The 25622-nt window shown below is 48.8% G+C and overlaps 1 protein-coding gene across 2 annotated transcripts; it reads right to left on the reverse strand.

Annotated features, from left to right (window-relative positions):
* Positions 1 to 522: 522 nt before the first annotated feature.
* ANKRD42 (ankyrin repeat domain 42) lies at positions 523 to 24095 on the reverse strand. Of its 2 annotated transcripts, none has more exons than XM_081909907.1 (12): positions 23950 to 24095; positions 22279 to 22445; positions 21529 to 21636; positions 19390 to 19509; positions 18052 to 18187; positions 12641 to 12841; positions 9643 to 9768; positions 8840 to 8945; positions 8035 to 8204; positions 6383 to 6509; positions 2405 to 2552; positions 523 to 746 (listed from the first exon to the last, which is right to left on the reverse strand). In XM_081909907.1, exons 1-12 carry the CDS (start codon positions 23972 to 23974, stop codon positions 597 to 599), a joined length of 1584 nt encoding a protein of 527 aa, XP_081766033.1. In that variant the 5' UTR covers positions 23975 to 24095; the 3' UTR covers positions 523 to 596. The 2 variants fall into 2 exon arrangements, with proteins under 2 accessions (XP_081766033.1, XP_081766034.1); XM_081909908.1 differs by having other exon boundaries at positions 23962 to 24066.
* Positions 24096 to 25622: the final 1527 nt, after the last annotated feature.

Genomic DNA, 25622 nt, shown 5'->3' on the forward strand with positions numbered 1-25622 from the left:
TGATGGGTACTTTTCTTAACGATCTCGGTCTGTTTAGCTGGCTTTATTGTGCATGCTATTACTGTGCATAACACTGAACCGCTTTCTGTGGTTGTGAGCCACTTTAGGAACCCTGGCTGAGAAATAAGGTGGATATTATATTTATATATATATATAAATACATATAAAGAGAGAGAGTGTTTAATGAAGTGCTAATGTCTCTTAATTAGCAATACATCTCAGTGGGGTCTTCTAATGTAATGGCAACCTGCCTGCTACCACGTGCCTCTAGGGGAGACCTGTGCCCCTCCAGTTATTGTTGGACTACAACTCCCATCACCCCGACTGAGATGCTGTTTGGGGAGGGCAGATGGGGAGTTGGAGTCCAAAACTTGAGGAGGGGCATGGGAGTCTTCATCCCTGCTCTAAGCTTATATGAAAACTGGCATTTGTACCAGATGAATTGATGGAGAAGATATTTTCAGTTCAGTGAAGGAAGTGCATTTGCTTTGGGTAGCTTAGAGCCTAGATAGAGCACTGGCAGAACCTGCATTTTTCAGCCAAACTCTTTCCCCTCTCATTCCAGCAAGAGGCCGGGAAGACCCTTTGCTCTCCTGTTAGTACAGTCTCACAAACACTCCGCTGGAGCTGCAGAAGGGCTTTTTCTTCAATTTCTTTTTCTCCTTTGCAACTTCAGGGGCTGCTCTACTGGTGTCGGGGGCTGCTTTATCATAGTCGGAGGGCGCTTTGCTCAGATCACCATCCCCCTGCAGAAGCAACGTTGAAAATGTTAACCCACTGGCATGCTAACTGAAGAGGGGGAAACAGAAGGTCTTAAACATCAGGAAAGCACAGCGGTTTGCCTAGTTTGCACATCATACTAAACCATGGTTTACTAAAGCATGGCTTTGCACTACGGGTGAACCTGGCCCAGCAGCAGAGTTTATGGGTAAAGGTAGTTCATTGACCAAGGTTGGCTTATAAGCCTTTGTTAACATTAACTATAGCTTAGTGTTACCTGGTAACTTGGACTTCCTCCTTAACTGTGGTTAAGGACCAGGCATCACCCAAAAGCTCCAGAGCCACAAGAGCAGCAAAAAATTCAAGCCATTCTATGGTTTATTAACTGTGGCTTATTTTCATGGGCGAAGCAGGCCAACATTGGGTATTGAACTAGGGATGTAAGCAATAGTGCAATTGAAGCCTCCTTTATGTATGTAGCTCCCAGAGGAGCAATAGCCACCTGCTTCTCTAATATTTCTTTGGTGTGCCGGTTTGTCACATCTGGCGTTCTCAAGTGTGGAAGCACTTCTTGACCTCCGCAGCTCCTGGCTGTGGATCGGGAAGTAATCTGCAAGGGGCTGGGCATGGTGGAACAGATTAAAGGCTCCCTGCACACAGGAAGATAGCACCACTGCCATATGCCATCAGCTACTGTGAAAGTCCTAGGCAGGGATGGGGAATCTCTAGTCCGGCTACACCCAGAGAGTCACAAATCCTACCATCCCTGGGCTGTGGTTGATAAGGCGTGAAGACCAACTGCATATTAGTGTGATTCACAGGTTCCTCACCCTTCTTTCACCCAGGATAAATACAGTGGTACCTCGGTTTTCGGACATCTCCATTGCCGAACGCTTTGCTTTTCAAACGCCGAAAACCCGGAAGTACAGTGGTGCCCCGCAAGACGAACGCCTCGCAAGACAGAAAACCCGCTAGACGAAAGGGTTTTCTGTTTTGGAGGCACTTCGCAAAACGAATTTCCCTATGGGCTTGCTTCGCAAGACGAAAATGTCTTGCGAGCTCCTGCGGGTTTTTCCCCCTTCCCCCCCCTTTTCTTAAGCCACTAAGCCGCTTATTAGCTGATCCGCTGATAAGCCGCTTAACAGCTGATCGCTAAACCGCTAATAGCGCTAATCCGCTAAGCTGTCAATGGGCTTGCTTCGCAAGACGAAAAAACCGCTATACGAAGAGCCTCACAGAACGGATTAATTTCGTCTTGCGAGGCACCACTGTAAATGCTCCGGTTTTTGAACATGCCTCAGAAGTCTAACTTCCTAGGCGGCCTCCTGTTTGAGTTTTCCATATTGAGTTTTTGGTTTTCAAACATTTCAGAAGTCGACCGGTTTTCCAGAACAGATTGTGTTCAAAAACTGAGGTACCACTGTAGAGTTGTACCTTGGTTCTCAAACGTAATCCATTCCGGAAGTCCGTTCGACTTCCAAAAACATTGGATAACCGAGGCACGGCTTCCAATTGGCTGCAGGAGCTTTCTGCACTCATGCAGAAACCACATCGGACGTTTGGTGCAGGACAGGCGTCAGCCGTCAACGGTCCACTGTTTGAGTGTTTGGGGCTGCAGCATCTGTTTCCGCTGGCCTTGCTTTGCATTATCCGAAGAAATTGTGAGCAACACAAGGAGACTCACTGCTGTGATAGCGGGTGTGGGGCTCTGGGGTTTCTCCTGCTGCTCTGTGAGTTTCCCGATCTCTTCCCGGCACTGATCCAGCTCTGCCTCCAGCTTCTCCCGTCGTAGCCGCTCGTACTCCAGCTGCTCCTGCAGATCACCAATGGTCCTGCAATAATACGATTGTATTGTTGGAAGGGGCGCCGGGGGTCATCATAATCCAACCCCTGGCAATGCAGGAATCTCAACTAAAGAATCCATGGCAGGTGGCTACTCAAACTCTGCTTTAAAACCTCCAAGGAAGGAGAAACCCACCAACTTCCGAGGGAGTGAGTTCCACCGCCTCCCACTTTTACCTGCAGAAAACCAAGATGGCGCTGAGAAGACTGGAGAGCAGGGTTCGAATCCCCACTCAGCCAGGAAGCTCACTGGGTGACCTTGAACCGATCACCATCTCTTAGCCAAACTACATCACAGGCTTGTTGTGAGGGTGCAATGGGGAGGAAGAGAAAAACCATGTACACCAGAAAAAGGTGGTATATAAATGTAATTTTTAAACACCCTGATAAAGTCTGCTTCCACTCCACCCACTGAGAAGCACAAGGGCTGCCAAGGTTGTGCCCGATGGTGCCCTTGAAGTCTTCCCTGGTCCTCTGAAGTCTCTTAGCTCCACTTCTCTCTCTCATTTTCCCCCTGGTCATGAGTTGATGCAGGTGGTTTTCTTTTCTCTTTCTTGAAAAGTACATAGAGCTGGAGGAGGAAGTCAGAAGAGTAGCGCTCTTTCCCACTTCCTCTTTCAGCTCTATGGCCTTTTCAAGGCTCAGATTGATCCCACTGGATCCTCTTTGTGCGCATCGTTGGAGGTTGATCTGTTAGGGCAAGCAGGACACTGCCCCACCAGCCTGCCCTCAGCCCAGCCCCCATCTGCCTCTTTACGGCTTACAACCAGTCCGTAGGGTAGCACTGCCTATCCATGTAGAACAAAGCGAGGAAGAGAAGGATGGGGACAAAACCAGGATTGGTTGGCTCAGCCTGTCATTGGCACTGACTCCATCTGCAATTTGGGTTCCCCACCTTCCGCTTTGCCAGTTCCAATGGGCACCAGCCACCACTGGTGCACAATGCATGCATACATACACACTCTTTCTGACGCTTGGGGTAGGATTCTGATCCAAAGCAGGCCAGTGAAAAAGGACCAGAGTAGGTGGCACCTACGCACACACTCCTGAATCCAAACATGCCCTGGGAACTAAAAAAATTGGTGACCCCTGGCATGGTATCAAAAAACCCCAAATGACACCTATAAGCCACTGTCCTGGCTGCAGAAGACACGCAGCAATCTATGTGGCAAAGACCTTTGGCCACACGAACCAAATTGAACCCACTTTTGGTCGTCCAACAACCTTGGCAGCTTAGCAAGCAAGCGTTGTGTGTGGCTGGTCTCCCATGCACAACAGCCGGCAGAGGGCAGCAAAGCAACAAAGTTTTAAGCAAGATCTTAAAATTTCTATCAACAAGGGACAGGGCAGGCGAATACCTGCAATCTGCTAACCGGGGCCTCTCGGCACTGCCATCTCTCCAAAGTCCCGTTCCTCCAACACACACATTCATGCCCAGAGATGCCAACATACTGGTTATTGTTCCCAATGACTGGGAACAGTTGTGGACCACCGGTATGAAAGTTACGGCATGTAATGCCTTAAGGGAGAACATTATGAAAATGATATATAGGTGGTACATGACCCCAGTCAAGCTTGCAAAAATCTATCACTTGCCCGATAATAAATGTTGGAAATGTAAAGAAACTGAAGGAACATTCTTTCACCTTTGGTGGACGTGCCCAAGGATTAAGGCTTTCTGGGAAATGATCTACAATGAATTGAAAAAGGTATTTAAGTATACCTTTCCGAAGAAACCGGAAGCCTTTCTCCTGGGTATGGTCGGCCAATTGGTGCCAAAGAAGGACAGAACTTTTTTTATGTATGCAACAACAGCAGCAAGAATACTCATCGCAAAGTATTGGAAGACACAAGATCTACCCACTCTGGAAGAATGGCAGATGAAGGTGATAGAATATATGGGACTGGCAGAAATGACTGGCAGAATCCGAGACCAGGGAAAAGAGTCGGCGGAAGAAGATTGGAAGAAATTTAAGGACTATCTAGGGAAATACTGTAAAATTAATGAATGTCAGAATGATGTTGGTTAGAAAGTAAGGGGTTTTCAGCTGTAATGATTAAGATAATTGGGGGGGGGGGAAAGGTTGAAAATTAAGTGAAAATTAATGGTGAGGATTTGCCGAATTAATAACTTGAATTGGAATACAAAAAGGGGAGGTATGAAGAGGTCTGGGAAATAATTTATAAGAAAATAAGTGAATGGAATTTTATGTGTTTTTTAATTGTTTTTAGTTTTGTATTTTTGTATTTTTGTAATTTCTTTATGTTTGTGTGTTTTTTTATTATAAAATGTCAATAAATATCTTACAACATACTGGTTATTGTTTCTCATTTGTTTTTGAGTTATATATTGTCATTCCTTATTAATGTTGAGAGGCACTTGAGCACCATTTTGTGGGAAAGTGGCATATAAATAAACAGATGTGGTGAAATCGCACAGCCATTGATACATGTGCCAAGTTGAGCACTTGATACCCACTTCGCTTTTGCAAGACCTTCATGGTTTTGTGCAGCAGCGCCTTAACTTTGGAACTTCCTGCCTATTGAGATCAAGCAAGCGCCTTCGCTATACTATTTTCGGTGTCTGCTAAAAACATTCTTGTTTAGACATGGCAACCCAGATGCTTAGAAAGTCCAGTTGATTTTAACCAGCTTCAGTATTTTAACTTTTGCATGTTTTAAAATACAGCTGCAATTTCCCCCCCTCCTTGATTTTGTTGTCTTATATTTGTGTAAATGGTGTTCGGGTGTCTTCTTTTTTTAAACAATCAAGAAGTGCATCAATTTTACAGGGCAGGGGAATTGTTACAGCACCACTGTGGCGATCACACAGGGTCCCTGGACGTTTAACGGTCTATTGATCCCTGGGCCACCACTGTGCTCGCTTCCCCGCTGCCAACAACCAGTTACTCTCTGGTAAAACACTGAGTCCAGTCAGTTGTTAAAAGTGAACCAAAAAAAACCCCCAAGTTTATTTTACAAACATTAACAAGTTAATGGTTTCTCAGATAATATTCCTGTCAGTATCTTAACTTTAGTTTCTTTACTGGCCTATACCTTCCTAATACCTTCTGACTAATTATCTCAACTGTTTGACTGACTCCTCTTAACAAATTATCTCCCTCTCTCACACCAGACTAGCCCAACCCACAGACTTATCTTCTCTCTCTCTTCTAACTCCACACTGTCTGCTCAACCACTCTAACTTCCACTCCTAAAAAACCCCCTCTGTGCTTCAACCTTATACACAGTTAACTCTGCCCCTTGGGTTCCCATTAGTTAGTCATTTTACACCATGATGCTTTTGAATTATGGTGCTGGAGGAGACTCTTGAGAGTCCCATGGACTGCAAGAAGATCAAACCACTCCATTCTTAAGGAAATCAGCCCTGAGTGCTCGCTGGAAGGACAGATCCTGAAGCTGAGACTCCAATACTTTGGCCACCTCATGAGAAGAGAAGACACCCTGGAAAAGACCCTGATGTTGGGAAAGATGGAGGGCACAAGGAGAAGGGGACGACAGAGGATGAGATGGTTGGACAGTGTTCTCGAAGCTACCAGCATGAGTTTGACCAAACTGCGGGAGGCAGTGGAAGACAGGAGTGCCTGGTGTGCTCTGGTCCATGGGGTCACGAAGAGTCAGACACAACTAAACGACTAAACAACAACAGCAATTAGTTAACCCTTTCCCTATGAACCCAGTATGATGTCACATACATAGGAGGGCAAACGCCACAACCACCTTCCCTCAGCACTGTGAACCCCGAGAGTTTCATACCAGAGTTTCACGAAAACCAGAGGCCGTGTTGCAAAGCTCTTACCTGAGAAGCTGTCTCTCTTTAATCTTGATCTGCCTCTCCTCAGGGGTGATCCCTCCCAGCTGCTTGTAATCACTGGTGGCGATTTCCAGGAGAGTCTTCAGCTCTTCCATTTTCTGATAGGCTCTTTCTGCAAGAGATCACAGAACGTCAGCGGAGCCGGCTGGACCAGCCGAAACCCCATCTTGCCTAGCACTCTGTTCTCACGGCGTGTCTGAGGGGAAACTTCAAGCAACACCTGAGTGCAACAGCGCTCTCCCTCCACCCTTCTCCACAGCTGGTATTTGGAGGCTTTCTGCCTCCAACAGCAGAGGGAGAACTAAAAAGATGTTGAAATATACATTTATTAAGAAACCAGAAGCATTTTTACTTGGCATTGTAGGAGATGATATTAATAGACAGGATTGCAAGTTGTTTTTATATGCAATGATGGCAGCAAGAATATTACTGGCACAAAAACAGAAGCAAGAAGAATTACTGACGAAAGAAGAACAGTGGATGAATTTAATGGACTATGCAGAATTGGATAAATTAACAGGAAGGATTCGAGACCTGCAGGACCAGAGATTCTTAGAAGACCGGAGTAAATATATGAACTATTTGAAAAGCAATTGTAATGAACAGATTACGCTAGTAGGACTGCAAGAAGTTCTGTAGGGAGGACTATTGGAAATATTGCAAGAAAGACTATGAAGAGAATTGCTAGTTAACGATAATTAAGAGTAAGAGAGAAATTAAGAAATGCAGAATAAGTGATAAAGAATGGAAAATCATCAGAGGTTGTTGACGGAAGTCTAAAATGCTGTATAAGATAATGTTAAATGATTGTTGGAAATGATATGTAAAAAACCAATAAAAATGTATTTTTAAAAAAACAGCAGAAGGAGAACTTAGCCACTGTGTCTAGCATCCATTGATAGCCTTCATCCTCTTTTTAAAACCACCCAAGTTGACAGCCATCACTGCTTCTGGTGGGCGCAAATCCACGGCTTAACCGTGTGCTGTGTGAAGGAATTGTTTTGTCTGTCCTGAACCTTCCAACACTGAGCTTCATTGGGTGGTCCCAAGTTCTAGCGAGTTCTCTCTAGGTATCTGGCCCAAACCAGGAGGCATCGTCCCCGACGCCTGTTCGCTAGGAAAACCACCTCTGAAAGAGAAGGGTTATTAGGCAATGCAGGGAGAAGGGGTCTATCAGTGGCCATTGGGCCATGGATCCAGCAAGGCTCTTCCTACACCCTTTGGGTGGGGGGCTCCAGAACTTCCATCTGTGTGCGGCTGTCATGAACTGGCTGGACGCAGAGGAGTGGTGGCAGGCACCAGCTGGGGAACCCCCAGGGGAAGAAGGCTCAGAGCCAGGGGAGGTGGGATGATGATGAGTGATCAGAGGGAGCAGACTGGGAGGAGGAGGTGTCGGAAGCTAAAGGGGCAACAGTGTTTAGTGAGCAGGAAGAGGCTGTGGCAGAGAGCAGCCCAGAAGCGGAGGCAGAAGCAGAGGCTGGAGAGGAGAAGGGCCACAAATCTGGCTACAGGCCCATCAAACATGGCTGCCCACCTGCCAGCTGATGCCGGGCAGGTGTCCACCTGCTAGACTTCCTCCCCTTCTGCCCTTAGCCCTTTCTTCCCCCTAAATGGAGAGAGGAAGGCCCACAACTCACCGCGACTATCTGCTCGGTCCTGTTTCTTGCTATACACGTCGCTCTTGCTGTCGGTGCTCCCTTCCACGCCATGAGTTTCAAAAAACCGTGGGTCGTCGACGTCAATCTCCTCATCAGAGTCGTTCCCCATCTTTTGCCTTAGGTACTCCACAGTGGCCAGCTGGGCAAACCTACGCGGATCAGATTCCCGTTAGGAGGTCATTGGGGAACGTGAGACGGCAACCGGGGTTTCCGCCACCGATGGCAATTTGTGCTGCCTCCAGTTTAGCAGCAGCTCCCACTTAGAATCACAGAATTGCAGTGATGACCCCAGGGGTCATGTGGCCCAGCTCCCTGCAATGCAGGAATCACAGGTGGCCACCCAAACTCTGTTCAAAAACCTCCAACAAAGGAGAGTTCACCACTTGGAGAACATCCTCCCACCAAGGTCGCGCAGTTAATTGATTGGAGGATTGGAGGATCATAAAGGGTTTAGACCCTTGGTTCTTCTGGCTGCACAGCACAGCCTACACTGGCTGGCAGTGACTCACATAACATTCCCAGCCTTAGCTCAAGATGCCAGGCATGTCGCGTGCTGACAGCTTCTATGAGCCACAAGTGAGAGCTGAGTGGAGGGTGGGGACCAAAGGTGTACAAGCTCCCCCAGAATATGTCTCCCAGCAGAGCTTTGCAAACTGGATCTTCAACGTGGCAGAGTTAAATCAACCCTGGCGCTTTGGCCCGAACTGAAGCCCAGTGAGATTTAGTCCAGATTAGCCAGGACAAATCCCAAGAGAATCCCCAGCCAAGTGTTATGAACGGACACCTCTTGGCAACGTCTTTGGGCGTCTCTCCGGCGTCGTTGGGAATGTTGCAGTCCGCTTCCCTGTTGATCAGCCACTCCAGGACATGCAAATGACCTTGTCCAGCAGCTACAGGGTGAAAGAGAAGGAAATAAAACGTTAAAGGCGGCCATTTCCATTGGGTGCAGCCATGTTCGTCTGCCTGGCAGCAAAGCGACAAAGAATGTTGTGGCACTTTGAATTTGCTGCATCGTAAGCTTTTTAGGGCCATGGGTGGCGCTGTGTGCGAAACCACAGAGCCTAAGGCTTGCTGATCAGAAGGTCGGCGGTTCGAATCCCCGTGACAGGGTGAGCTCCCGTTGCTTGGTCCCTGCTCCTGCCATTCTAGCAGTTCAAAAGCACATCAAAGTGCAAGTAGATAAATAGGTACTGCTCTGGCGGGAAGGTAAACGGCATTTCTGTGCACTGCTCTGGTTCGCCAGAAGTGGCTTAGTCATGCTGGCCACATGACCCGGAAGCTGTACGCCGGCTCCCTCGGCCAATAAAGCGAGATGAGCACTGCAACCCCAGAGTCGGCGATGACTGGACCTAATGGTCAGGGGTCCCCTTTACCGTTAAGATTTTTGTAGACCACAAGCCCCTGTCACCAGATGCATGAAGCATTCTCCTATACTGGCAAGGATTTAATACACATGGAAGGATGCGAGCGAGTGGGAACAGAGGGAAATTAAATGCAAGAAGAGCAGAAATGCAGCCACTTTGAAAACAGGAGTGAATGATTTTAGTAGGAAGAGAACAGCAATATGAAAACACGACGCTCACTAACCTTTGTGCAAGAGTGTGGATCCCTGATCGTCCCTCTCATTAACAGTGATGATACGGTTTTCCAGCAATGTTCTTAATGTGTCCACGTCCCCTCTGAAAGCTGCATCATGGCCTGGAAATGCTAAATCTGTGCAGAGAGACAACAGAAGGAGCTGTAGTAGCCCTCCAAATAGCAATTTAAGAGCTCCACTAGGTTGAAAAAAGGAGTTATAGAAATCCAAACATTTCAACCTGTCGCAGGAAACCCCCCCCCCAATCATTCAGTTTGTACAAACTTCACACACACTCACACTCACACACTACATACGCTACGCTTCTGTTATAAATTCATAGAAAATCAACCATACATCGGATTTCCACTGTTCCACTTTTATTTTACTCCATGAAGGAAGGACTACAAAATGGGGAAGGTTTGATACAGGGCAGCCATAATCCCTTCAGCATACCAGCCCATACACAGGAGCCCTGCCCAGTTGCTATGCCAACCCTGATGGTCCTAGACAGAAGACCATCAAGATCACAAAGAACTTGCATATGGGAGTGGATTCAGCACGGACTGGAACAAAGGACAATAATCAGCTCTTCCCTCTGGGGGCAGGAAACTGCAAACTCCCCTCTGTCACCTGGAAAGTACTCATGGGGAGGGGGAAAGGGGGAACCAGCGTGGTGATGGGACACTCAAGTTACCACCACAACTCCTCCCTCAACCCCTCCTTTCTGTGATGTATGTATGATGTTTCTGGGGGTGGTCTTGATCTACACGGTGGCAATTTCAAAAGTCTTTATAAGACCTTGCACACCATTTTTCTGGGTCCTTCCTCTCTCCTGCAAGTGAGGGGAGCACCCTGTTGCAACAGTTCAATAAAGGCCAAGCCTACAGGCTGCTGTTTTGCTCCATGTTATCCAGGTTGGTGTTTTTATCCAAGGAAGCCCTCGAACCGAGAGCGATGGAGCCCAGGCAATCCATGAAAGGCTGGATTCTCTGATCTGTGCAACTTAAGCAAGTTGATCAGTTTTCACGGGGAGGGTGTGATTTAGTTGTGCCTCCAAGGTAAATATGGCTTAGAATAGCATCTGAATAAATGGCGGCTAGTCACAATTGCTATATTCTACCTCCATTGTCGGAGGTAGTGTGCCTCTGAATCCCACTTGCCAGAAATCAAAAAGTGGGGAGAGTTCCTGTTGAACTCAGGTCCTGTTTGAAGGCTTTCCTTGGCCCACATTATCAGGTCTTTCTTATGTTCTTAATATTCAGTCACCCTCAATGCAAACACACAGCAGTCTCAGAGGAGACTGTATTGCCACATCCCAGCATGAAACCTTGTTGCATACTTCCTCTTATTTTGCAGAACGTAATCAACAGTTTTCGCTTCAATTTATTCTCAATTTGCTAATCACCGGGAGTCACTGAAGGACGTTGAAGGCTTGTCTTCCCGGTCAATCAATAAGCGACCCAGCTTGTGTCTTCAAGAGCATCACTCACCCACTTCCAAGTGCATCTTTGCATAAGGACTAGAAACATGCTCGTCTTTTAAATTCCTTTGCAGACAAATTCTGAGCCTAGTATTCAAGCTCAGTAACCCTCTTTCCTGCCACCTCTTGTTGAAGCACCCTTAACAAACTGCAATTTTCTGATTTGCCTCAGGTGGCAAAATGTCGTAAACCAGCCCTGGGATGCACTCAGGGCACTTCTGGTTCTTAAGACCAATTGAGGAAGATGATTCATAATAAGGGCTAACAGTCTCGAGGATCCCTTCTCAGGGCTTTCAGTTAACCCTCTTTTGTCTTCCAAATGCATGGAAGGAATGGTTGATAAAAATTATTAGCGGAGAGGGCCAAGTTAACATATTTAAGAGAAAAATTGTTGATACTTATTAAGGATTAGAAACTTCAAATGGACCTTTTACAGTACGTGGCAGAGAAAATGAACTTGTGAGACTGAAAAACTTTTGGCTTCTGGAAAATAAGAATAGTTAATGTGTGAACACTGTATTTAGCTGACAGACAGAGAACCGGAAGCCTTTTTATCCTTTCCCATTTTCTTTTCTTTCTCTTTCCCCCTTTCTTTTCCTTTTTCCTTTTCCCCTCTCTTTGTTCCTGCTCCTTTTCATTTTAGATTTTTAAAGTATTTGTTTTATTTTAGTGTAATATAAAAAAAATACTTTGTATTGGGTATTGTATTGATAAGTACAGTTGGACCTTGGTTGTCGAATGGAATCCGTTCTGGAAGTCCGTTCAACTTCTGAAAACGTTCAACAACCAAGGCGTCGGTTCTGATTGCCCGCAGGAGCTTCCTGCACTCAATCAGAAGATGCAGAAGCTGCGCTGGACATTTGGATTCCAAATAACGTTCGCAAACCAGAACACTCACTTCCGGGTTTGTGGCGTTCGGGAGCCAAAACGTTCGAGTCGCAAGGCGTTCGGGATCCAAGGTACAACTGTATCAATAAAATAGGCCTAAAAATAATACAGTGGTACCTCAGGTTACAGACGCTTCAGTTTACAGACTCCGCTAACCCAGAAATAGTACCTCGGGTTAAGAACTTTGCTTCAGGGTGAGAACAGAAATTGTGCTCCGGTGGTGCAGCGGCAGGGAAGGCCCCATTAGCTAAAGTGGTACCTCAGGTTAAGAACAGTTTCAGGTTAAGAACGGACCTCCAGAACAAATTAAGTTCTTAACCCGAGGTACCACTGTAATTTTAAAAACCTTGTGGTTGACTGGGACCAGAAAGAGAGACTTTTCAGTGTCCATAACCAGATTCTGAAATTCTGGCCCTTGCCCCTTCCTTGATGATCTTCCATCATGGTGTAAGACCTTCCTTCTAGGGAGGCCTTCTGTGATTAGTAATTTCAGTGACCTTACATATAATGATTATCTAAAGTATGTGTGTGTGTGTGTGTGTGTGTTGGCTGTCAGGGATTGAACCTGGGACCTTGAGCATGCAAGGCGAATGCTCCACCGCTGAGCTATGGCCCATCCCTCGCAACCAGGTACTCACAGTCCCCCTTTTGCAATTCGCCTTTCTGTTTCTCCAGATCGTCAATGTAGCTGACCACGCTGTCCTTGTAGAACCTCTCAGCCAGGTCTCCCGGGGTGTCCCCGTGGTCGTTTTTGGCTTTCAAGGCATGGAGGAGTGTGGGCATCTTGCTCACCAGGAACTTGAAGCAATGCAAGTGACCCTCCATTGCCGCCAGGTGAACTATTAGGAAGATTGTTTTGATTGTTAATATATTTTGACATAAAAAGACTTCTTTTGTACTGCTTTTCTAGGCAGCGAGGCTTCTCAAGGTGCTTTACAAGTTAAAAACCCACAGATTTTTTTAAAAAATGCAGTCAACTAAATAGCAGCGTTAAACGTTCTCTTTCAACACAAACCAAAAAAACCCCCACCACTGTGACAGTTAAAACTACAATTAGCACTGTTACTCAGTGGAAAGTAGTGTGAGGAACATATTGGTGCAGAGTTCTGCAGATTAGATGCAAAAATGCATTTAACCTTATGTGTAGTTTGGCCCACACACCAGCAAACTAACAATATTCAAACAGAAAACATCTTCTCCAGCACCTGGATACAATTTATGGGATTTTTCCCAGTGGCAGCAATAACATCCACCTATAAATTGAATGGGGTGTATGGGGTGTTAGGGGAAGGATAGCACCCTGGTGGGGGGACACGTCATGCTCCTTCTGGGGTAGTTTGTCCACCTTTGGTCCCCACCCTGCACTCAGATCTCACCTGTGGCCCCTAGATGCTATCAGCATGCGACAATAACCACACCCCAGGAAACGGCTCTGACTGGCCGGCTAAACCAGGTGAGGGTAGCCGATGGGTCTCAAACACTCGGGGAGTTAGGGGATTCCCCTGCATGCAAAGACAGGCTCTGGTGGGTTGAGTTTACAAGACCAATAGTAGGTTCAAGGGTTATGAAGCCAGTTTCTGCACAAGCAGAAATGAGGGGCAGGTGAGGCTCATCAACCTGGGAAGGGAGTCCATCTAGGAGAAGGGAAACTGATCCTAAACCTCTGCTGCCTTGTGGGGTGGGGTATCTTCAGGCAGTGGCATGGCGTGGGGGGTGCAGGGGCAGCCAGCCGCACCGGGCACAACATCTGGGGGGGGCGCTCGCCGCCTCCGGAGTGGCCGAAGAGCCTCGGGCGCAGGCTGTAGCAGAGCCCCATGTCTCGCGGAACTGACGAGCTGTGCGCGCGTCCGGGCTGAAGGCGTCCAGCAGGCAGCGGCTCTCAGCACTCGCCGCAGTCCCCGCACATCAGGGCCGCGGAGGGCGCGCCAGGCAGCCCCTCCTCACAGCCCCACTGCTGCTGCTGCAGCTGCTGGGCCATGTTGCATTTTCCTCGCCTCTCTGCCCTCCTCCTCCTCCAGGCAAGCGGCGTCGTTTGGGCGGCAGCACCAGCAGCAACTCGCTTCAGATCACCTGACATGGACCCGCCGCCGTGGCTACCTTACCGTAAATACCCCAGCCCAGGCAGCAGCAAGAAGAAGCTGGCAGCGGCGGCAGGTTAGGGGTTAGAGGGCAGAAATTACTTGCCTTGCCCCGGGTTAGGGGGCAGAAATTACTTGCCTTGCCCCGGGTTAGGGGGCACAAATTACTTGCCTTGCCCCGGGTTAGGGGGCACAAATTACTTGCCTTGCCCTGGGTTAGGGGGCACAAATTACTTGCCTTGCCCTGGGTTAAGGGGTGCAAATTACTTGCCTTGCCCCGGGTTAGGGGGCAGAAATTACTTGCCTTGCCCCGGGTTAGGGGGCACAAATTACTTGCCTTGCCCTGGGTTAGGGGACGCAAATTACTTGCCTTGCCCCGGGTTAGGGGGCACAAATTACTTGCCTTGCCCCGGGTTAGGGGGCACAAATTACTTGCCTTGCCCTGGGTTAAGGGGTGCAAATTACTTGCCTTGCCCCGGGTTAGGGGGCAGAAATTACTTGCCTTGCCCTGGGTTAGGGGGTGCAAATTACTTGCCTTGCCCTGGGTTAGGGGGCGCAAATTACTTGCCTTGCCCCGGGTGCTGACAACCCACGCTACGCCGCTGTCTTCAGGAAAAGAAAAGGCTAAGGATCAAACCCTGCACAAATCCGGAGCCAAGTCCCTAAGACGGTTGGTTAGTGTCAGTGCTTGTAAAAAGCAAAAAAAGGTTCTGACCTCCCTTTGTTGCCTCAGCCTGGTCCTCGGACCCTTGTCAGCATAAAAGAGTATTCCACGAGAAAAGTATCCTTGCAGAGTACTGTACTTTCTGCTTTTATTCTTAAAAGTCTTTCTGCAAAAGTGACTGACCAACTGCACACACATCAACACTACCAGCTTTCACTAAACCAGTGTTTTTCAACCACTGTTCCGCGGCACACTAGTGTGCCGCGAAATGTTGCCTGGTGTGCCGTGGGAAAAATTGAAAAATTCGAAAGATTTAAAAATAAAGTATTTTATAATTTTTCATATTTCGGTTTACTTACCATTTCATAATAAAGTAATAATAAAATACTTTCTTTGTGTTTATTTGATTCCTATTCAAGAGAATTACTTTATATATAGTCAATATAGGCACAGAGTTAAATTTTTTAACATTTTCTAATGGTGGTGTGCCTCGTGATTTTTTTCATGAAACAAGTGTGCCTTTGCCCAAAAAAGGTTGAAAAACACTGCACTAAACAACCAACCAACCCCAAAACCAAACTAATATTTCTCACTCTATATATACAACCCGGTGTAGGCTGCTGACTCATGCTGACCCAGCTTTTCTAAGCATTAAAGAAACAGCAGCCAATTTTTAGCCTTGTATGCCTCCTTCCAGCAACTCCTGCATCACAGCTGATGCCAAATATCTGGATCTGCTTTCCTTTGGACCACATCAGCAAGGCTGAAATGGGATTCTTGTCATCTGAGCAGCCCAGGACCTCCCTACACACTGGCCAGGCTTGTTGCCCCGGGGAGATCACTTCAGTACAGTGGTGCCTCGCAAGACGAAATTAATTCGTTCCGCAAGTCTCTTCGTCTTGCGAGTTTTTTGTCTTGCGATGCACGGTTTTCCATAGGAATGCATTGAAAATCAATTAATGCGTTCCTATGGAAACCGCCTTCCCCCGACCTCTTCTGGCGGGCGGCATTTTAAAATCGCCCGGGACAGCGGAGGACTTCTCCGCTGTCCGGGGCGATTTAAAAGCCCCTGGGAAGGCAGGCAGGGGGGACAAAGACTTTTGCCCCCCCCCCCCCGCCTGCCTTCAGAAAAGGTCCAGGAGAGGCGCGGACCTCTCCGCAAGGAGCGCGCTCCTTGCGGAGAGTTGCAAGCGCGCCCAGGCTTTCCCGCCCCGCCGCCGGGCTTCGGGACATCGTTCCGATGCCGGGCGGCGGGGGGAGGCTTTCTCGCCCCGTCGCCCGGCATCGGGACGATGCCCCGAAGCCGGGCGGCGGGGGGAGGCTTTCTCGCCCCGTCGCCCGGCATCGGGACATGGTTCCGATGCCAGGCGGCGGGGGGAGGCTTTCTCGCCCCGTCGCCCGGCATCGGGACATGGTTCCGATGCCAGGCGGCGGGGGGAGGCTTTCTCGCCCCGTCGCCCGGCATCGGGACGATGCCCCGAAGCCGGGCGGCGGGGGGAGGCTTTCCCGCCCCGCCGCCCGGCATCGGGACATGGTTCCGATGCCAGGCGGCGGGGGGAGGCTTTCTCGCCCCGTCGCCCGGCATCGGGACATGGTTCCGATGCCAGGCGGCGGGGGGAGGCTTTCTCGCCCCGTCGCCCGGCATCGGGACATGGTTCCGATGCCAGGCGGCGGGGGGAGGCTTTCTCGCCCCGTCGCCCGGCATCGGGACGATGCCCCGAAGCCGGGCGGCGGGGGGAGGCTTTCCCGCCCCGTCGCCCGGCATCGGGACGATGCCCCGAAGCCGGGCGGCGGGGGGAGGCTTTCCCGCCCCGCCGCCCGGCATCGGGACATGGTTCCGATGCCAGGCGGCGGGGGGAGGCTTTCTCGCCCCGTCGCCCGGCATCGGGACATGGTTCCGATGCCAGGCGGCGGAGGGAGGCTTTCTCGCCCCGTCGCCCGGCATCGGGACGATGCCCCGAAGCCGGGCGGCGGGGGGAGGCTTTCCCGCCCCGTCGCCCGGCATCGGGACGATGCCCCGAAGCCGGGCGGCGGGGGGAGGCTTTCCCGCCCCGTCGCCCGGCATCGGGACGATGCCCCGATGCCGGGCGGCGGGGGGAGGCTTCAAAAGCCGTCCGGGGGCTTTTAAATCGCCCCGGACAGTCCCGGGGCGATTTAAAAGCCCCCGGTTAGGCAGGCAGGGGGGGCAAAGACTTTTGCCCCCCGCCCACCTTGGGAAGAGGTCCAGGACCTCTTCCCAAGGCGGGCGGGGGGGCAAAAGTCTTTGCCCCCCCTGCCTGCCTTCAAAAGCCGTCCGGGATAGCGGGAAGCGCTTCCCTGCTATCCCGGACCGCTTTTAAAATGCTGGCGGTGGGGAGCAAAGCCTTTCGCCCCCGCCGGCCTTCCTGGACCTCTTCTGAAGTCCGGAGGGGGGGAAAAGGCTTTGCTCCCCACCGCCAGCATTTAAAAAAAGGTCCCCGAGATTTCCCTATGGGCTTTCGTCTTGCGATGCAAGCCCATAGGGAAAATCGTCTAGCGAAGCGTCGCAAAACCCGAAAAACCCTTTCGTCTTGCGGGTTTTTCGTCTTGCGAGGCATTCGTCTTGCGGGGCACCACTGTACTGCTAATGCAGCAGTTTGACTTCACCCCCTGTTATGTACTGAGTTGAATAGGATCCAAACTGCAGCAGTCTGATTGGTCCTAGAACAATAGGCTCCAAAAGGCAGCAGTCTGATTGGTCCTAGAACAATAGGATTCAGAATGCAGCAGTCTGATTGGTCCTAAAACAATGCAGCAGTATGATTGGTTAGCAGGAACCACCCAATCATGCTCCAGATAGAAGTGAATCCACAACCTGATAGGCTTACAGTAGAATTCCGGAATTAGCCAATCGTGTGCAGCCCATTGTGTAAATAATGTATATAAAGCAGATACTTTGAGGGGACTTGGATTCATTCCTCCTCACCACTATGAGCTGAATAAAGAGCATGAAATCACTTTGCGACTCTGAGTATATTTCACACCCAGAAGGGCACTCCATTGTCTCTTGAGACTGATGGATGCAAACAACAAGAAAATGAATTGTTGTGGGTTGTTGAGAAGAGAAGGAGAAATATTATTACCCAAATGGAATTCTGCTGCACAAGTGGAGGGGCAGCATTGGATATGACCCAAATTTTGCAAAAAGTACACATAGAAACATTGCACTTTCCACCGTCCCTGACCCAGGTTATTCTCGCTATCTGTCTCTCTGTAACAAAGAGATTCCCCTCTTATCATTATTCCCCAGTCCATTACAATGATCATCTCCCCCCCCCCCTTTCTGTACCTGGAAGATTTCCATTGTTGTCCACATCATCTAAAGTAGCTCCCCATCTAAGAAGAAGCTGGACGCAGCCCAGCCGGCCGTGAAAAGCAGCCTTGTGAATCGGCTTCCAATCGTGCCTGTCAGAAACGTTGACGTCCTGGTTTCAAAGAGGAAAAGCAGATTTGTTAAATCTCCAGATTTTAAGTTGGGGAAGTGGATGTTGGTAGACCTCGAAGAACTGGGCACGGAAGATGCCACCATTCCCAGAAATGGGAAATTTCAGCCTGACATCTAAGCCTCCGGAGGAAGGCCTGCCCCCAAAACGGGGGTCAGGCCACTGCAGACCCCAGACCATTGAGTTTCCCATAATCTTGTAGCAGAGTGGAGCTAGTTACAGCCCATTCCCCCATGAGGTCAGAGCATGAGACAATAAAAGAGTCCTGCTAGATCGGACAAAAAGCCCCCTAAAAAATGGCTTGCTAGATGTGCCTAAAATTACTATGCAGGCCACTAGCCCTCTTCTCATATTGGCCAACCAAATGCCTTCAGAAAGTCCCAAAGCAAGATGTCCCAATTTCATGCTGCGATGCCCCCACCCACCCAAAAAAGCGCTCTCGACAAGGCAGCAATCTTATGTGGCACCCCAAAATGCACATTTTTGGACGCTGTGCTTGAAAAAGCACTTTTTTTCCAAGGGGAAACCACAGTGTGAAATCATGTGAGATCACGGCATCCAAAATGGCCACCGTTCTCTTGCGAGAAAAAAATGGGAAGATGGCTTCTTGGAAGACTGTGTCCTGAATTTGGCCGTTTAGATGTTGGAGGGTATGTTATTATTAATCACAAAGGAGGGGCAGGATTTTCACCAGGACTGCAAGTTAGGTAAAGCAGGCTTAACCCTTTCCTCCTCTTCACCTCCACCTTCCAAGGTCCCATCAAAAATTTCCAGTAGCACCTTTTAGCCCCAAGCCGAGATTATTTTCATTGGGGGCACAGTAGCAGGCAGAAGACTTAACTCTTTCCTCTCCTCGAGTGACAATCAGGTCTCCCGTTTGGTGGCTATTAAATTTTTTAAAACAACCATGGCATTTAATGTGGCATGGTTAGCATCATGTTGACTTTTGCCCCTTGCCATAAAGACCAACGAGTGGCCTTTGGCCTGTCATGATATCTCAGCCTAATCTACCTCACAGGGTTGTTTTGAAGATAACTTGGGGGAAAGGATTGACCTTTTCAGGTGCTTTGAGATCCATTTAGAGGAAGGGCATGCTAGAAAGGCATAAATGAGTCAATGGAAATAGAAGCATGCCAATCCTCAGGAGAGGAGTGGGGGAAGGGCAAGACGAGCGTTTTTCTTACTACTCCGCTCCGCAGAATCGTTTGCAAAGTGTATGACTGCCCGTGGGTCGCTGCCAGATGGGCGGGAGTGCAGCCTCGATCATCTTGAGTTCCAAGATCTACTCCATGAAGAAGAAGGGACTGTGAATACACAAAGCAAAGTTCCTAGTCTCAGATTTGATCCTGAAACACAAATTTCTTAACCTAAATTATAGCATTTAGTAGAGACACTTTGATGTTATATACAGTAATACCCAAAGAAAACCCTCTTGTGGGCTTCCCATAAGCATCTTATTGGCCTCTCCGAGAACGAGTTGCTGGACTAGATGGGCCATTGGCCTGATCCAGCATTTGTTGTTTAGTCATTTAGTCGTGTCCGACTCTTCGTGACCCCCTGGACCAGAGCACGCCAGGCACTCCTGTCTTCCACTGCCTCCCCCTGTTTGGTCAAACTCATGCTGGTAGCATTGAGAACACTGTCCAACCATCTCGTCCTCTGTCGTCCCCTTCTCCTTGTGCCCTCCATCTTTCCCAACATCAGGGTCTTTTCCAGGGAGTCTTCTCTTCTCATGAGGTGGCCAAAGTATTGGAGCCTCAGCTTCAGGATCTGTACTTCCAGTGAGCGCTCAGGGCTGATTTCCTTAAAAATGGAGAGGTTTGATCTTCTTGCAGTCCATGGGACTCTCAAGAGTCTCCTCCAGCACCATAATTCAAAAGCATCCATTCTTCGGCGATCAGCCTTCTTTATGGTCCAGCTCTCACTTCCATACATCACTACTGGGAAAACCATAGCTTTAACTATACGGACCTTTGTTGGCAAGGTGATGTCTCTGCTTTTTAAGATGCTGTCTAGGTTTGTCATTGCTTTTCTCCCAAGAAGCAGGCGTCTTTTAATTTTGTGGCTGCTGTCACCATCTCCAGTGATCATGGAGCCCAAGAAAGTAAAATCTCTCACTGCCTCCAGTTCTTCCCCTTCTAGTGCTTCTTGTTTTCTTATACTTTGTCCATTTTACAACATAAGATAGCAAGATAGGTAGCTGTATATATATATTTTCTTTTCTTTTTTGATAACATTGATAAGATTTTTTTCTTTTCTTTTTTGATAACATTTGATAAGAATTTTCCAAATTCTACTCTGTCGTGCGGCCTTCCTCTGGGTTCTGACCTGCTCTCTTGGAGCGCTAGCCCCTGTGGAGTAGGCTCAGGTTGGGCCTGGGCTCAGCCACGTGCCCTTGCCCTCCCGGTGCTCTCCTACGTCTTGTCCTCAGTGGCACGGCAAGGTCGGGGCTCCCCTCATTTTTCTCCTTCCTCTTTCTCTCTCTTCCTTCTCCTCCTCTCCTCCTTCCCCCTGCGTCAGCCCCCGAGCACCGCTGGGCAGTCAGCTGGGTGACCGGGTGCTCCCACTCCTGGCTTGATTTGGGTCACGGGGGGGCAGCGGTTCCCCCAGTTGACGTGGCAGGGGTCCCCGGTTCCCCCTCGGCAGTGGCAGCGCCAGCAGCAGTCTCAGCAGCCCAGAGTCAGCCTGGTAGAGCAATTGGCTCTGGCTGGCTTCAGGAGCTGCTCACTGCCGTGGCATCCGCCATTTTGCCTCGCCAGAAGTCCCCATATGATGTGTCTTGTGCTGCTGAACCAATCACGCACCATTCATTCCCACCTAATAAATCTACAACACTTAAAATATAAATCCGGGGACATTAAATGAAATCTGGAGACATTCCAGGGACAGATTTTGTCCAGGGACAGATTTGTAAATGCGGGGAGTGTCCCCAGGAAACGGGGACGTCTGGTAACCATTAGCTAGGGAGAGTACCAAGGGCCAGATAGACAGACTTGGGGGGGCCACATTTGGTCCTCAGATTCCCCACTCCCAATCGAATCCACTTACAAAGCCATCAAATCTAGTGGCCACCACCACATCCTATGGCAGGCAATTTCATGTGTGAATTGTGTGAAGCCATTCCCTCTTTAATCTCCTTCGAATCTTCTGCTATCCATCGTCACAGCCTTATATTTTGAGAAAGGGAGATGCATTTCTCTCTATCCACCCACCCGAGACCAAAACCCCAGAGCTTACAACAATGGCAAATGTGAAACGAGAAGGGGTTTATAAACCCCCTTGTCTGAATCCAGCCTAAATCATGAGTGAACGAAGACACTTACCTGCATACAGGCATCCTGACCTTTGATGGCAGCAAGGTGAGCCGCTGTCCAGCCTCGGCCTGTCACTGCCGTCTTATCAGCTCCATTCCAGAGCAGCCACTGAAAGCACTGCAAGGACAACAGATTTGCAATCCTTGTAAGGGATGCTGGGTATTGTAACTCTGCAAAGGGCTAAACTAGTGTCCAGAATTCCTTGAGGAAATAATGTGCTCTGAATGTGCCTTAAAGGGAAGCGGGTGGTGCTGTGGTCTAAACCACTGAGCCTCTTGGGCTTGCTGATCAGAAGGTCGGCCATTCGAATCCCCGTGATGAAGTGAGCACCCATTGCTCTGACCCAGCTCCTGCCAACCTAGCAGTTCGAAAGCACACCAGTGCAAGACGATAAATAGGTACCGCTGCGGCAAATGGCATTTCTATGCGCTCTGGTTTCCGTCACGGTGTCCTGTTGCACCAGAAATGGTTTAGTCATGCTGGCCACATGACCCAGAAAGCTGTCTGTGGACAAACACCAGCTCCCTCAGCCTGAAAACAAGATGAGCGCCACAACCCCATAGTTGCCTTTGACTGGACTTAACCGTCCAGGGGTCCTTGACCTTTTACCTTAAAGGCACAATGTGTACACAGACTCAGTCTTTACCCTGGCAAAGCCATAGGTCTCTTTGTTGTTTTCTCAGACATTTAGTAGGGTCAATAGAGACTGCATAATGATATCCCTTCTTCCCTTCACAGCAATCTGGGACAATCTCTTACCTCCAGGCTCCCAGAATGGGCCGCCCAATGCAAGGGTGTAAAATTGTAGACCGGATCCACTTCATTAATGCTCGTTCCACATTTCACCATCTCCTGAAGTTGTTCTACGTTCCCAGCTCTGACTGCATCATGAATGCTCTTGAACCTGAGCTTCTTCTTCGGAGCTTCTGGAGAAGAGCAACAGACCCCCTACTCACTTAGTAGCACAGTTGGGGGGTGGGGGACAGACAGTAGAATTCAGCAGCAGCCATTGTCAAGCCATGACGAATGCCCAACTTTCCTTTGACTCAATCCTTCACCAGAATTCATGGAAGTGGGTGGTGGTGACGGATATTGATATTAAGTACTAGTAGTAGTAAGGGTTAAACCACAGAGCCTAGGACTTGCCGATCAGAAGGTCGCGGTTCGAATCCCCATGACAGGGTGAGCTCCCATTGCTCAGTCCAGCTCCTGCCATTCTAGCAGTTCGAAAGCACGAAGTGCAAGTAGATAAATAGGTACCGCTCAGGCGGGAAGGTAAACGGTGTTTCCGTGTACTGCTCTGGTTCTCCAGAAATGGCTTAGTCATGCTGGCCACATGAGCCGGAAGCTGTACGCCGGCTCCCTCGGCCAATAAAGCGAGATGAGCGCCACAACCCCAGAGTCAGCCATGACTGGAATTAATGATCAGGGGCCCCTTTACCCTTTTAGCCTAGGCCTAAGATTTAATGTCCTACTTTCAGTGCATAGCTCCAAATGTCTCCTTGGCAACCACTTCTGAAGGGTTTCCCAGGGGTCCCTTTACCTTTAGTAGTAGCAGTAGTCGGACCTACAACTAAGGATATGAAATCATAGCATTGTAAAGTTGGAAGGGATCCCAAGGGTTATCTATCCCAACCCCATCTCAACTAAAGCATCCATGGAAGATGACCATCCAACCTCTGCTTAAAAACCTACAAGGAAGGAGACTCCACCAGCGGAGAGTCCATATCAGTGGTGTGGAATTGCAGTGAAGAGAACAGTGTTGTTGTTTTTTGTTTCCTGGATTTTTTTCTTCTTTCTAATGCTAGAGAATTTAAAGGAAAGTGTTTGCCCCACTGGGATACACTCTGTACATACTCAAGGCACACATAGTTTCCTGTTGGAAGGCGCAGGTTCTGGAGATCCATTGGCACACTTTGTCCAATGGCCCATTAAAAAAAAATCATTATTATTCACTCACATATTTATTTTTTATTTTGTTCATGAATTTCTCCACTGCCCTTCAGCATCTAGGAGTTCTAGGGTCACTTAACAAAGAGAATAAGAAAAGCAAGGAGTGGATGCACGGTTTGTCCTTCACAGCACTGAAATTAATGGACACGGCTAACTTCAATGGGCCTCCTTGGAGTAGGAAGAACATTGTCTACAACCTACCGTAAGGGAGCCAACAAAGCAGTAATTAATAGCAGGGTTTGTTTGTTTTAAAGGGAGCGGGGGGGGGGGGAGAGATGGCGAACCAATCGATCCACAGAAGGGGAAACGCACTCTGAATATGCTCAGAGGAGCTTGACAGGAGCAGGTGGAATTTTTTTCGGAAACCAAAAGGGGGTAGCCCTCTACAGAGTAGGAAAACAGGAGGTGGAGGAGGAGATATTTTGGGGTTGTTGCCCACCCACACCCCAAAATATAGGAAGACAAGGCAGGTCTCACCCGTTGGGGTACCCTCATCAGGCATGGTATTTTGTTCAGGGCAGAGCCCCCCAGCCCTCAGTTATCTCAGCCTCCTTTTTCCTCCTCTTTCTGGCTCCTTTGCGGTTGCTGCTGCAGGAGCGTTGCCATGGAGACAGTGTACACTTCCTGCGATGCTCCCTTGGCCTGCTGCCTGGGCTCAGGGGAGCTGTGGTGTGTGTGTGTGTGTGTGTGTGTGACGATGTGGGGAGCGAGAAAGGGAATCAGTTGGCACCAGCTAAGCCTCAGGCAAAGCAAAAGCGTAGCTTTCTCTAGTCAAGGGACAGGAAGTCAATTTCCTCGCCTCAACCCCTACAGGGAAAAGCCAAAATGATCACAGGTGGCTCACCTGTACGCTGCTTCCTTTCTCCATCAGTCCTTAGTGCAAGCTCCACAGGTGCATAGCTGTCAACCTTCCCTTTTTTTGTGGGAAATTCCCTTATTTCAGTGCCGTTTCCCGCTGCTATTCCAGATTGTTAGATATCCCATAGACTGTCCCCAGGACAGGTGAGGCTGCTGATTCCTTATTTTTGAGGCTGCTGATCCCTTATTTTCAAATCTGAAAGTTGACAGCTATGCGCAGGTGGGTTGCGGTTTTTTTGCACCTGTGCCAAAATTCAGGGGGCCCTCTGAAGTCAATTAGTTTTGCTTTGTTTCAGTTAGATAATTGTTCTTGCAAATGTTGTCAGCGTCATAAAGGCACACTCACACAACTCCTCCCCTATCCTCTATCCGGAAAAATAAGTGGCTTTATCACGGTTCAAAGACACCTTTCAGCCCAGGCCAAAACAAAACGTGTAGTTTTGCTTGCTCTCCTCCCACAGAATTGTTGTTTATATGATTTCAACCCCATATTGTCTTTTTCTGCTTATTTTCATTACTTCATTCCCAACTCTGAGATTGAAAACACTGTTAGTACTGCAAATAACACCCCGTTTTATTTATTTACATCCCCACCTTTCTCTCCCCCCCCCACCCATTTGATTTTCAAAATAAGCCTGTGAGAGTGAGTGCTCTGCCTAGGGTTCATGGCTGATTTGAACCCGGGTCTTGCCAGTCCTAGCCCAACACAGTCTTAACTACTACACCCCACAACTGTGTCCTTTTTGGTGTCAGTTGATGGGAGACTTCGAAGGCTAACTCTACTGGGACAGTTTGGGGAGCTTCCCTTAAGTCCAATGCTTCTCTTAAGTCACCTCTAAGACCTTCTTTGGTGTTGAGCTCTGTAGTCGGCACCCCAAACAAGTCCAGCTTTTTAAAATAAATAGGTTCCTAGTCCTTATTGCTGTGATGGGCACCTCCAACACACAAGAGTCGAGACTTGGTGAAAACTTAAACCTGAGAGGGGGTTGCCAGTTGCCCAAGGCCAATGGCAGAACCCCACTTGTGGCATCATAGAATTGTAGAGTTGGAAGGTCATCAGTCCAATCCCCTACAGTGCAGGAATCTTTTGCCCAGCGTAGGACTCGAACTCACCACCCCAAGATTAAAAATCTCATGCTCTACTGAGCCTGCTTCTTCCCCATGTGTGCTAAGAATATAAAGTGGCATGCATGTATTCTCAACAACTTGGGTCCAAGAAACTTTAAGAGGAGCGCTGTTGGCGGTCTTACAGAGGCCCTACTCGCCTCAGCCAGAAGTCGGGCATTTAGTGT

Source organism: Podarcis melisellensis (assembly GCF_964234715.1).
Source record: "Podarcis melisellensis genome assembly, chromosome: 4".
Lineage (NCBI taxonomy): Eukaryota > Metazoa > Chordata > Lepidosauria > Squamata > Lacertidae > Podarcis > Podarcis melisellensis.

Bases quoted from the DNA above. Each gene is read 5' to 3' on its own strand.
- ANKRD42 (XM_081909907.1), bottom strand. From the start codon at position 23,974: ATGCCTGATGAGGGTACCCCAACGG. The intron at 8,205-8,839 runs GTGTCCGTTCAT...TGATCCGCGTAG, and splicing joins CCCAAAGACGTTGCCAAGAG to GTTTGCCCAGCTGGCCACTG. The intron at 2,553-6,382 runs GTAAGAGCTTTG...GTATTATTGCAG, and splicing joins AAAGAGAGACAGCTTCTCAG to GACCATTGGTGATCTGCAGG.